The 12,474-nt window shown below is 50.2% G+C and overlaps 4 protein-coding genes across 4 annotated transcripts; 3 read left to right on the forward strand and 1 right to left on the reverse strand.

The window, feature by feature from the left end:
* Positions 1 to 2,160: 2,160 nt before the first annotated feature.
* TRUGW13939_05098 (uncharacterized protein) lies at positions 2,161 to 4,341 on the forward strand (the record flags this gene model as incomplete). Its single annotated transcript, XM_035488263.1, has 3 exons — positions 2,161 to 3,048; positions 3,115 to 3,524; positions 3,585 to 4,341. The coding sequence occupies 3 exons, from the start codon at positions 2,161 to 2,163 to the stop codon at positions 4,339 to 4,341; spliced, it is 2,055 nt and encodes a 684-aa protein (XP_035344156.1).
* Positions 4,342 to 5,177: 836 nt separating this feature from the next.
* TRUGW13939_05099 (uncharacterized protein) lies at positions 5,178 to 6,413 on the forward strand (the record flags this gene model as incomplete). Its single annotated transcript, XM_035488264.1, has 3 exons — positions 5,178 to 5,296; positions 5,354 to 5,736; positions 5,791 to 6,413. The coding sequence occupies 3 exons, from the start codon at positions 5,178 to 5,180 to the stop codon at positions 6,411 to 6,413; spliced, it is 1,125 nt and encodes a 374-aa protein (XP_035344157.1).
* Positions 6,414 to 6,884: 471 nt separating this feature from the next.
* TRUGW13939_05100 (uncharacterized protein) lies at positions 6,885 to 9,419 on the reverse strand (the record flags this gene model as incomplete). Its single annotated transcript, XM_035488265.1, has 1 exon — positions 6,885 to 9,419. One exon carries the CDS (start codon positions 9,417 to 9,419, stop codon positions 6,885 to 6,887), a length of 2,535 nt encoding a protein of 844 aa, XP_035344158.1.
* Positions 9,420 to 10,107: 688 nt separating this feature from the next.
* Positions 10,108 to 12,407, forward strand: TRUGW13939_05101 (uncharacterized protein; the record flags this gene model as incomplete). Its single annotated transcript, XM_035488266.1, has 10 exons — positions 10,108 to 10,182; positions 10,236 to 10,322; positions 10,433 to 10,649; positions 10,702 to 10,773; positions 10,864 to 10,904; positions 10,958 to 11,122; positions 11,188 to 11,443; positions 11,509 to 11,521; positions 11,628 to 11,800; positions 11,890 to 12,407. 10 exons carry the CDS (start codon positions 10,108 to 10,110, stop codon positions 12,405 to 12,407), a joined length of 1,617 nt encoding a protein of 538 aa, XP_035344159.1.
* Between the last annotated feature and the right edge of the window lie 67 nt (positions 12,408 to 12,474).

Raw genomic sequence — 12,474 nt, forward strand, 5'->3', positions numbered from 1 at the left:
AGATACCTGCAAGCCGATTAGTGAGGTTATATAAAGTAGATTGTAATATATTAATGAAGGCCTGCCTGTGCGTATTGATTTGACACCCCTGAGAAGTCTGTAAGCTAATTAATAAGGTTGTATAAAGTGGATTGTAATGTACTAAGAAAATTTTATGATCACTGACGTCATTTAACGCGCCTAGAAGCCTTAAAGCTGGCTAGTGAGCTTATATTATTACCCCTGCATGAGCGAGAAGATGATGCGGCCGGAAAGCAGAAAAACCGTAAGACTGAATGGGTGCTTAGTTCAATGCTAGAAGTACGGTAAAATCACTTCTTAGTATATATATCAATTGGTGAGAGATGTGTCTATACACATTCAGCTAATCCATATATATCGTCAGCCCTTCGTGCCAGCTTCTCTACAACAATCATGAAAGCTTCCTAAGTATATTAACTACCATATATTGTGGTGGAAGATAGGACCGTCCCGTGAAATGTGCCAGTGTGAGACGCAGCAGGGTTGTATATCGAACCGTTACTTGTTTGCAAGCAGGCAGGGTGCACATGGAACCCTAATAATAAAAGACTTTCTGAAATGAATCAAGTTCAATTCACTAAAAAGACTGTCGCCATTCTTCGCTCCGTTTTGCATGTCGCATATAAAGAATCGAAAACCACATAAGAAATAAAGAAGGTAATCGGAACCCGGGAAAGCCACTCCAATGCAGTGGTTCCCCACTGCAATATGAACTGACAAATCTATGTAAGTTCTTAGACACGTTACGCTACAGGTATTACTATAGATTCTTAGTTTCTAATCAGAATACTAAGATTTCAAGCGATTCCTGTATATATTGTAATTGTAATGTATTAGAAATTTTTGTAGAATAAATGTATCAAATATTTACAACTGGCGAGCGGTTCACACTGAAAGGTGATTTAATAATTCTAATATGTGGCCGCTTGGGTAAGGATAGTGGCGCGTGGATAATTGGGTACGTTGGAAGACACAAATTCTCCAGTGTTCTTTTATGTGTATATGCATCTTTTGGGAACGCGGCCATAAGACTACACACTATATGGTTTCTGAACATACAATCTTTGGTGGATAAGTGGGCAACATTCCCCATAACATAAGATTAAGGACACTGAAAATGGCAAAATAAAAGTCATGACCACAAGTGAATTATGAAAGAACGAAAATATGCCCGATAGAATGAAACCACGTGAATGTATTTTGTAAACTAAATTTACCACCGCTGTTGGTCCTTGATGAGAAATTCTTGGAGACCATATTGAAATGATGAAAGGCAGACGAGAAGATTTTATAAATTAGATTATACAAAAGACACCAAAAACTCATCTACATGGTACATATTGACTATTGTTGATCGGAGATTCCGAGAAAATCACTACCCCGTAAACTTTGTGAGTCAGCAGGTTTGGTTTCAAAAATCAACACCAGTTCATCGTGGATAGGTCCAATTGTTAGTCCGTATGTACCGCAAGACTAGATGGTTTGGCCAAAAGCCACTTCATTATTCAAGTGGTCGGTGCCTGAATTGAATGACGAGAAAAAGGTAACTTGTGTCAGCTTGTGGCTGCGCCATTGTACGGAGTACTACTGATATTTCGACAAATGAGCTTGGCGAATCTTTTTTCTTCGCTCAACTTGAAGTGAGTCGCAAAATAACAAGGGATGAGGTTCACATTGACGTTACCCCTGGATGTTAGAGTGTTCGGCTTTCGGGGTAGCTGTCCCCGATACACATACCATATGTTACATGTGATCTTAATTAGTTTCGCTGCTTCAGTCAGATCGGTCATGATCTCACGTCTTGTGTAATACTAGTTTGTAATTTTGATCGTTTACCTCTGCAATAAGTTTGGGGGTTGGTTTATTTTTATTTTATGTTTTCGGGCCTAAAGTTAATTTGAGGTTGAAGTGACATATGCTAAGGCGGTAGTCTCGTTACGGGTACGATACCGAACGGAATACTGGACACTTGCGTTCTAGCGTTGATGGAAAGAAGAGTTGGCAAAAATATGATAATTATCATATAGCTTGCATCCGACTCTTCGATTTTTAACATGAAACAATAAAAAGGGCAGAGTGGTTTTGTGGTCAGGTTTTGTGATCACTGCTGTCCCCCAAGCAACACAGGAAAAACACAGAATGGTGTTCGTCAAACCCACACGAAGCCTACTCTATCATGCCCTCCTGACTTCTCCAGTCCTGGGGGGAGGATGTTGGCAAGGCTCAGACTGCACCGGCCCTCTGGAACCATCATTCTCAGGGCCTTGGGAAGCCAACTCGTATTCTCCCACCTCGCGGACGCTGGCTCCTGTTAGCATCCTCGACTCGAGCAATAATGTAGTGTCGAGCTACCCCGGCGATTCCAGTCTCATCGGAGACGACGCCCTTTTGGTGTTTGATTTTGGCAAGGAAGTTGGCGGTATTGTGACCCTCAACTACACGGCATCTGGCGACGGCACTCTGGGGCTGGCGTTCACAGAGGCCAAAAACTTCACCGGATCAACCTCGGACAGCTCCAACGGGGGCAGCGGCACCGATGGTTTCCAGTATCAGAATATTTCGTCTACTACGGCGGCCGACGGCACGTACACATTGCCGTTGGGTAACTTGCGCGGTGGGTTCCGGTACCTCACGCTCTTCAATATCGCAGGAAGTGCGCCACTGAGTGTCAACATCACCGGGATCGAGCTCGAACTCGCATTCCAGCCGACCTGGTCAAACCTGCAAGCATACGGCGGGTATTTCCATTCCAGCGACAGCCTGTTGAATCGCATCTGGTACGCCTGCACTTACACAGTTCAGACGAATACCATTCCGCCAGACACCGGTCGCGTGTGGCCGCCGCCCGCCAGTGGATGGTTCAACAGTGCAGTGCTGGCCAATAGTTCTTCTGTCGTGGTGGACGGTGCCAAACGTGATCGTGCCATCTGGTCCGGAGACCTGGGCATCTCGGTCCCCAGCGTGCTGATTGGCACTGGTGATCTTGAATCCGTCCAAAACACGCTGACGTCCGTTTATTCCAACCAGGTGAGATTCTTCATATGTATATCAATTAATTATGCTTAGGGCTAAAGTATACTGATCGTTTACCAGCAAACCTCGGGAGAATTTTTTGCAGCTGGCCCGCCCATCGGAATGTCTGGCTCTGATACGTATCACATGATCTCGATGATTGCCACGCATGACTATGTGCTGTACAGTAACGATCTGGACTGGCTGGCGTCGGTCTGGACAGGATACCAAAACGCCATGACCTTCATTACGAGCAAAATCGACACAACTGGGTTGATCAATGTCACTGGCGGCATTGGCTGGGGCCGAACTTCTACCGAGTCTGGATATAGCACCACGGGCAACATGTTGCTGTATCGGACGTTGATTTCTGGAGCGAAATTGGCTGAATGGTTGGGTCAACCTTCTTTGACCACTACTTGGGAGGGCCTGGCTGCCACGTTGAAGGCTGCTATCAACAGCGAGTCCTATAACTGGGACTCGAGTGTCGGGTAAGACATTGCCCCCTTTCTATTCATATTCATTTGATTTAAAGCTAAGAGGGGGAAAAGGGCATTCAAAAATACGGCCACGGACAGTAGCGTCTACCCGGAAGATGGAAATAGTATGGCATTGTATTTTGACGGAGCGGACGCTTCCTACGGCACGAATATTAGCAACCAACTGCTGACCAACTGGGGAACCTTTGGAGCAGAGACTCCCGAGTGCCCAGGCACTATCGTGCCCTTCATTGAGAGCTATGAGATCAAAGGCCATCTGGCGATTCGAGAGACGCAGAATGCTCTAGATCTGATTCGTCTCAGCTGGGGATGGTATTTGAACAACCCGTACGGCACGGAGAGCACGATTTTGGAGGGGTACAATGTGGACGGCTCGTTCGAGTACCGCGATAGTGGCTACAACAAAGGTGGCACGTATACCTCGCACTCGCACGCCTGGAGCACGGGACCCACGGACGCCCTGGTGTCGTACATCGTGGGATTGCGTCCCACGGCCCCCGGTGGCAGTCAGTGGACGCTGGAGCCGCAGTTTGGAGACTTGACTTCGGCCGAAGGAGGATTTACTACGCCACTGGGCAAGTATTCGGCCAAGTGGGCGCTCACCAACTCCACCAACTCGACCGGATACACGCTCGAGTTTGATGTGCCACAAAACACCTCAGGCGTGGTGCTGCTGCCGTCGCAGTCGAAACAGCCTCAGGTTAGTTGGAATGGCACCTCGACCCTCCAACCCGTGTTCAATGCATCGACCGGGTTGACGCAGGTCTCAGCCACGGGGGGAAATTACAAGTTGAGCATCGTATATTAAGTGAACCATAGAAGCATGGGACTTTTATGCAGGTGATATTAGTTATTCCAAGAAATACATGTATATAAAGGATATCAACATTAAAGTCACCTCTAATACTTCATTGCTAGACAGTATTCCACTGGTACCTGTCTTCGTAGGCAGCACTAGTCAGCGAGACCATAGCGGCTAGACATGATGTGACCTAGTCGAGTGACGAATCATCGAATATTGAACTAACTCTATATATAGCCTACTGATGGGGACCGAGAGGTCAGAAGGTAGACAGCAGGATCGGCAATGGCATTGTTTTCTTAGAGTTTAGGACTGCTTGATTGGAGACTAGTAGTATTGACCATAGAATGGACAGTGCTGTCAGCTTTATGCAGGTTGCATTTAAATTACAATCTAATTTTAAAACTATGGGGCAGAATTAGAATTTGGACCTAGCTCGGGCTAATTCATACCGAATGGTTTCCGGGTTGATCGACGAAACAATACAGCGGATTTATCTATTGGCTTTGCATGTCACAGCGAGAAGCTTAATTCATACACTATACTACTATACCAGTCTATAGCTAGTTTGGAGATATTAATGCTTTCTCTTCTCCTTTTTGAGTTGATACGACGGTAGCTAGCGGCCGACATTGTATGACTCTGCATATATTTAGATTCTTACGTACAATCTCCCCCCCATAAAACAAATTCACACTAGTGGGAAGTAAAATTGGGGTCCGCGATTAGGGTTGTGGTGCTTATTTTTCTCAGCCCTAAAATGGTACGTACCACATATAAGAAGCTCCCTGAATAGACATGGTTTCTTGGAATGGGTCTTTGAACATACTGACATCCTCAACATGTCACCACCACTGTCTATCGGGCTTGCCCTCGTGGCCGGTCTCGGGTTGACTACGGCGCAGCCCACGATTGCCAAACGCGATGCGTCGAGTTACCAGCAAAATGCTGTCTGTGCTGCGTTGGTTTTTCCTCTTTTTCAGTTAGTTTGAGGTTAGAACTAATGAGAAGAAAAAAGGGACCAACTGATGCGGTACTACCAGACCGACAACACGGGCCTCTGGGGCAAAGACTTGTGGTGGCAGTCAGGCAACTTCCTGTCATCACTGGCCACTCTGACCTCGCTAGACTCGGACTACCTGGCGCAACACGGCGATGTGTTTGTGAACACCTTCCAAACAGCGACGGGATATGGACCATCTCCGCACTTTATAAACGGGTTCTACGACGACGAAGGCTGGTGGGGGAATGCATTTCTCGACGTGTACGACGTTACGGGCAATCAGACCTACTTGCAGGCGGCCATAATCATCTACCAGGACATTGTCGGCGGGTTGGGCACGCCGTGTGGCGGGATCTGGTGGGATAAGGCGCAGAGTTATGTGGCTGCCATTTCGAATGGTGCGTTTTTTGTTGTCTTCTTTTTGGGGTGCAACGACTGATGAAGATATATAGGACTGTACATCGAGCTGGCAGCCGGGCTAGCAGCACGCACGGGGCCGGATCAATCGCCCGGCTATCTCAGTCGCGCCGAGGAAGGCTGGAACTGGTTCTTCGACGTGGGCATCGTGGACGGCAACTACCTAGTGTACGACGGAGTGAACAAGACCGACAGCTGCAAGCCAGTCGGCCTCCAGTTCACGTACAACCAGGGGGTGATTCTGGGCGCCGCGGCCGAGCTGTACAAGGCGACAGGCAATGAAACGTACTTGGAACAGGGAGCGCTGCTGGCCAACGCATCGACCGCGGCCGGCTCGCCCGTCACGACGGATCAGGGCATCCTACACGACTACTGCGACCTGTCGGGCGACTGTGACGGGACGATAGCGATGTTCAAGGGAGCGTATATGCGTGGTCTGCGCAAGCTGCAGCTGGCCTCCCCGCACGACAACTGGAAGGACTTTATCACCACCAACGCCCAGAGTATTTGGAACAACGATTTGGATATCGAAGATAACAGCGGTACCTCCGAGTGCAACCTCGGCACCGACTGGACTGGGCCGTATACCACAGCTAATGTGGTCACCCAGGGTGCCGCCCTGGACGCGTTGATCGCCGCGCTCGCGGTGACCCAGTAGTATACTAGATATTGTTAAACTGGACGAAGTAGGTTAGCTATTAGGGCTCTGGATAACCGTATGAGACAGCATTTCTTGGTATGAATGACTAGGTTGGCTGTGTGTAAGGGATTCGTGTGGTTCTCTAGTAAGAACAGTTTTCTTTGTTTGCTTGCACGTGACTGTAGGTTGCCCTATTTATACTGTAAATATACGAACAACACAGAGCCAATGGCACCGTGTTAAATGTACATGTTTGAACCATATCAATTGATGCCTGTAGACATCTGGATACTTAACTTATACACAGCCTACAGGACATAAATGATCTTACTAGATGTTCATTTGCTTACTCAATACAACTTTACAGACATGTACAAGTCAGGACTAGATGAGTATAATACAACTGATATTTACATAAAAAAAATAATAAACTGGCAGGACTAGACAGGTGTCATATACAACTGATATGCACATAAAACGAAATGATAATCACTTGGATACAACCGTGTGGTTGCCCGACGCGACATCGATGAGAGTCACAAAATTATCCCCCACAGCGACGCCGTCGCCGCCGCTGGTCTGGTTCGAAGACGACCACAGCACGTCCCCATCAAGCGAGACCGAGCTGGCCTTGGGCACAGTCACGTTGGCCAGGGTGCCGGCGGGCGAGGAAAAGGTGATGGTGCGCGTGTTGTCGTCGTCGGCTGTCCACTCGAGATAGATATCGCCGTGCGGCGTGGCCTCCTGGCCGCGCGCCCAGGTCAGGTTCGTCGGGAAGGCCGGCTGGATCGAGAAGGTCTCGTAGCCAGGCCCCGTGGCCTTGAGGCCCAACACGTAGTGAGTGAGCACCGGCAACACGCCTGTCGACCATCCGTGGCAGCGCGAGGTGAAGGCTTGTTCGTACGCGCTGCCATTGGTGCCGACCCCTTCCCAGAAGGTGATGCCCGGGTCGCTCTGGATCATCGTGCCGTACAGCCGGTGGATTTCGTCCAGTGCCGAGTCTGAGTCACCGATCAGGAAGCGCGCGTCCAGGTCAAAGTACGAGATGAACGCGTACACCCGGTCTGATGTGCCGCTGCCCAACGAGTCGTCGTCCATAAAGGCGTTGCCCCAGAACTTGGCCGTGTTGTCGGCCAGATAGCCCAGCGCTGACGCTGCCTGGGTGCTGTTGGCGATGCCCGCGATCACCGCAATGCCGTTGCCGTCCTGCGCGTGCCGTGTGCCGCCGAGCTCGTCGACGTAGGCGCCCACGCTAGCGTCCCACAGGTTGTCGTTTATCGCCTGCGAGATGGTGTCGGCCTGCTGTAGCCATTTCTCAGCATCGCTGGTCTCGTTGAGCAGGTTCGCGATCTTGGCCGCGTCCTGCAGCGCGAGCACGTACAGCGCATTGTAGTAGGTGACAATGCCGTAGCGCGACAGGAAGCCGTAATCGCCCCAGCCCTGACTGTCGCTCTTGTTCAGCAAGCCCGTGGCGCTGTCGGTCACAGTGGGCACCCAGTTGTCCAGCAGGTTCTGCAGGTTGCCGTAGTACGGCCGCACCGGGTCGACATCGCCAGTGTACAGGATGTAGTCCCAGAAGCTGACCACCCACCAGAACGGGTAGTCAAACAGGTTCACGCCGTAGTTGAAGAGCGAGGCGGGCGGGATCCAGCCGTTCGAGCTCTGGTGATCGCCCAGATCGGCCAGCACATTGTAGACGGCGCCCGCGGTGTCCTGGTGCGACAGGTACGAAGTCTTACCCGAGACGGCAATATCACCCACATAGGGGTCGCGGTCGCGCTTGGAGCCGTCAAACAGCACCGTCTTGCCCTCCAGCGTCTGGTTGCCCGTGTTGCGCACGTCAACCGTGTCGAGCAGGAAGGTGTCGATGGTCATCTCGTTGGTGTACGCGGCCGCATACCAGTACTGATTCAGTGCCGTGTCCGACGACTCGAACCAGCCACTGTAGCTGGCTGGTGTGCCCAGATACGCGGTGAAGTTGAGCGAGACCGAGGCGATGTCGACCCAGCCGGACGGCGTGCTGTACTTGTCGTCCGACGCCAGCGTGTCGATGCTGATCTTCAGGTAGCGGAAGCCGTGCAGACCGTCTGAGCACACCTGCTCCCCGTTGTACGTGCAGCCTAGGGCATCGGTCCAGTTGGTGGGCGCCTCGGGCACGGCGATGTGGTCGGTGCCCTGGGTGATCTTGTCCCCATTGTCTGACCGGGTGAAGTCCGACGTGTCTGTCAGGTACTCGAGACTCTCGGAAAAGGCGAGCTCGATGCCCGGCGCGTTGTTGGAGGCACCAACAAACTCAATGCTGAGAAAGCCCACGACGTTCTGGCCAAAATCCAGCACGGCCTCTGCTACCGAATCATCGGCCACCAGCCCCGGCCACAGCTCGGCCACGCGCGAGTACTCACCGTTCCCGAGCGACTGGGCCTGGGTCACCGTCAGACGCACCTGGGTGGTTGAGATCTGGGAGTCGAAAGCGACGCGCGACCGCGTGCCATTGTTGCCTGTGACCGAGCCGGCCGTGTTCCAGTTGGACCCATCCCACGTCTCGATCGTGTAGTCAACAGGCACCCCGTCCGACACGCTCTCGAGCGTGACGCCGTCCAGCGTGACGGCGGACGGCGCCGTGATGGTCAGCGTGTCCGGGTATTCGCCAGCCGTGGCATCGTTCCAGAAGGTGGTCAGGTCGCCGTCAATCGCATTGTTGGCATAGTACGTGCGTGTTGCGCCATTGACTGTGTTGGACCCGGCCTCTGAGGACGCCTGCGCCGTGGTGCCTGATGGCCACGAGGGGAACGAGGTCTGCACGGCCGTGCGGTTGAAGGTTGCGATGCCAGAGCCAGACACCAGCGCCTCGGCGTTGGTCACGTTACCCGTGGTTGACAGCACCGCGACGGGCGTGAGACGCCTCTCCGACGGCGCATACACATATTGCTGCCATGAGGTGGTGTTGCTGGGCAGCGCTGCTCTTGCTAGCGAGCTGTGGCTCAGCAGCAGCGCCGCAGCCTCGCCAAGATAGCAGAGCTTCATCGAGAATAATATTTACTCACAGTGCGGAGTATGGTACTCCGTATGCTGCCCCAGCCAACAAGCACATGGCCTGCCTTATAAGGAGCTTATTTACAAGTTATTTTTGGGTTAATTGAACGTTCGGTCATCGGCACATTGTTTCGGCGAGAAGGATGACATTTAGCTTTGCTGTAACCGTAATATGGTCGGTAAAGGGGCCGAACCCCTGTATTAGACCGTATGGTATGTACGGAGCAGAGTTCACGGGCGCTACACGGTCACCAAATGTAACATCCTACTGGTATGTAATTGTTGATGAAGAGACGCTATGTACACTACTTGGCCCATGTCACCCACGGGTCTATTTAAAGCCACGCTTACGGAGTACTAATACGCTAATAATTAGAACAGTAATAATACAAAAATTACTCCTCCTTGCTGACGAAATACTATAACAGTAGTAATAGTTTAAAATTAATTTGAATAATTTCAAGGGGATCAGCCATCTCGTTATGACTTTATTCATAAGCAAACAGCCATATCGGGCTAGGCTGATGCTTGGCATCACGTGGGGCATCGCGCGTCTGCGTCTTGCCGCCTCCGGGATCGGTGACTCACCCCGCCGAGCCCGCAGAGGGGCAAAAATTTCCAACCTGCAAAGCTGTCAGCAAAGACAGACAACTACAACTACAATTACAATTACAGCATCATGGCGAACGAATCCGCAGGTGCGGCTCCGACGGAGTCGCAGAGATACCTTTCTACAAGGGGCGGGGACTACGACGTGAGACTGGTAGACATGTGCTGCGCATTGATTCCCTGCTGATCTGGTTCAAGCTCTCGTTCGAAACCGTTGTTCTGAAGGGACTCGCTGCCGACGGTGGTCTTTTCTTGCCTCATGAAATCCCAATTGCAGCCGACTGGGTACGTTACAAAACCTTCATCTCGGATTGTGGCCTGGATGCCAATTGCCCGATACCGGGCCTTTCATTCGAACAAATATTCGATATCAGAGACTAACACCCAAATTTCAGCAAAGTTGGAAAGACCTTTCCTACAAGGAACTTGCTTTCGAGATATTCAGCCTTTATATATCGAGCTCCGAGATCCCCTCCGAAGACCTAAAAGAGATCATTGATCGAAGTTACTCGACCTTCCGTGAAGAAGAGGTTACACCGTTGGTACACCTACAGGACGACAACCTATATCTCCTCGAGCTATTCCATGGCCCAAGCTACTCCTTCAAGGACTGTGCGTCGTGTCTGGCCAATTTGATTTGTTACTTGGGCTGATACAAGACTAGGCGCTTTGCAGTTTCTAGGAAATCTTTTCGAATATTTCCTCGTGAGGAAGAACCACGGAAAAGAAGGAAAAGGTATGCTCACAAAGGCCCTTGAAGACCACGGCTTGGTGGGAATGCAGTTGGTGGAGATATAGTTGGTTGGGCCGAACTAACAACCTGCAGACAGGCACCATCTAACGGTCGTCGGCGCCACGAGCGGCGATGTGAGTTTCCCTTGTGAAAACATGACTTGAAGAGAGTGCTCATGTGAATATAGACTGGCTCCGCCGCTATCTATGGTCTTAGAGGCAAGAAGGATGTCTCGGTGGTCATTTTACACCCCAAGGGCCGCATCAGCCCTATCCAAGAGGCGCAGATGACAACCTGTACAGACAGCAACGTTCACAACCTTGCTGTGACGGGAACCTTTGATGATTGTCAAGTATGTACCGGGAATTTTGAAAAAAAAAAAAAAAAGGGTGGGGACACAAGTTAACATTGCAATAGGACATTGTCAAGACCTTGTTTGGCGATGCTGATACAAACCAGACACTGAAGCTCGGTGCCGTCAATTCAATAAATGCGAGTCGCGTCTTGGCACAAATCGTCTTTTACTGGTATTCGTACTTCTCGCTTGTTCGAAAATCATCGTCGTTCAAATTGGGAGACAAAGTCAGATTCGTCACTCCCACTGGAAATTTCGGGAACATCCTCGCGGGTTATTATGCAACCAAGATGGGCCTGCCAGCAGACAAATTAGTCGGTACGTGTTTCTCCCAAATTCTTTTTGGTTTTTTCAAATGCCGTTTACTGACAGCCGATTCATAGTCGCCACAAATGAGTAAGTAGCCAGAGATACCAGTCGTTTTTCTTTACACATCTTTTGATCTCAAAATGAGATTTAAAGATTTTTCGACTTGAGAGAAAAATGGCTGACTTTGCTAAAGGAATGATATTCTACATCGGTTCTGGACAACTGGCCGATATGAGAAGAACGGCGTTCAAGATGCAAAGTCTAATGGCAATGTGACAGCCGACGCTTGCAAGGAGACGTATAGCCCGGCAATGGATATACTTGTCTCTAGTAACTTTGAGAGGCTGATGTGGTTCTTAGCAAAAGGTATGGTATAATTCGTCCTTTGATAGGGTTAGGGCTAACCCTAACCTAACCCTAATCTTGTCGTTTGGTATCGTACTGACTGCTTGCAGAATATGCGGCCACGCTTGGCATGAATGACCAATTTAACAAAAAGCAAGCCGGTCAAGAAGTCTTGGCTTGGTACAAGTCGCTGAAAACAACCGGCGGCTTTGGACCCGTGCACAAGGATATCTTGGAGAACGGTCGACTGACGTTTGAGAGTGACCGAGTGAGCGATGTCGAAACTCTAGAGACCATCAAGTCTTGTTATCAGAAAAATAAATACGTCCTTGACCCTCATTCTGCAGTTGGTGTTACTGCTGCACAACGGTCGCTTGCTCGCACTGGCCCTCAGACACATCATATCTCGCTTTCAACGGCCCACCCGGCGAAATTCTCAGACGTCGTCCAGTCAGCCTTGAAGAACGAGGCCGGCTTCAACTTCGAAGAGCAAGTTCTTCCTGATGAGTTCAAGGCCCTCTCGCAAAAGGAGACTCGTGTGGCTACAGTGGAAAATTCGTGGGAGAAAGTCAGGGAGATAGTCAAAAGCTACGTGGAAGAGGACTTGAAAGCTGAAAGCAGCGCTTGATTCGAAGCATTTTTCCGAGATGTGTTGTTTAAGTGTTTTGTTTTAAAGCCTTTTTCTTTTAAGTCCT

Source organism: Talaromyces rugulosus, chromosome III (assembly GCF_013368755.1).
Source record: "Talaromyces rugulosus chromosome III, complete sequence".
In the NCBI taxonomy this organism is placed as follows: Eukaryota; Fungi; Ascomycota; class Eurotiomycetes; order Eurotiales; family Trichocomaceae; genus Talaromyces; species Talaromyces rugulosus.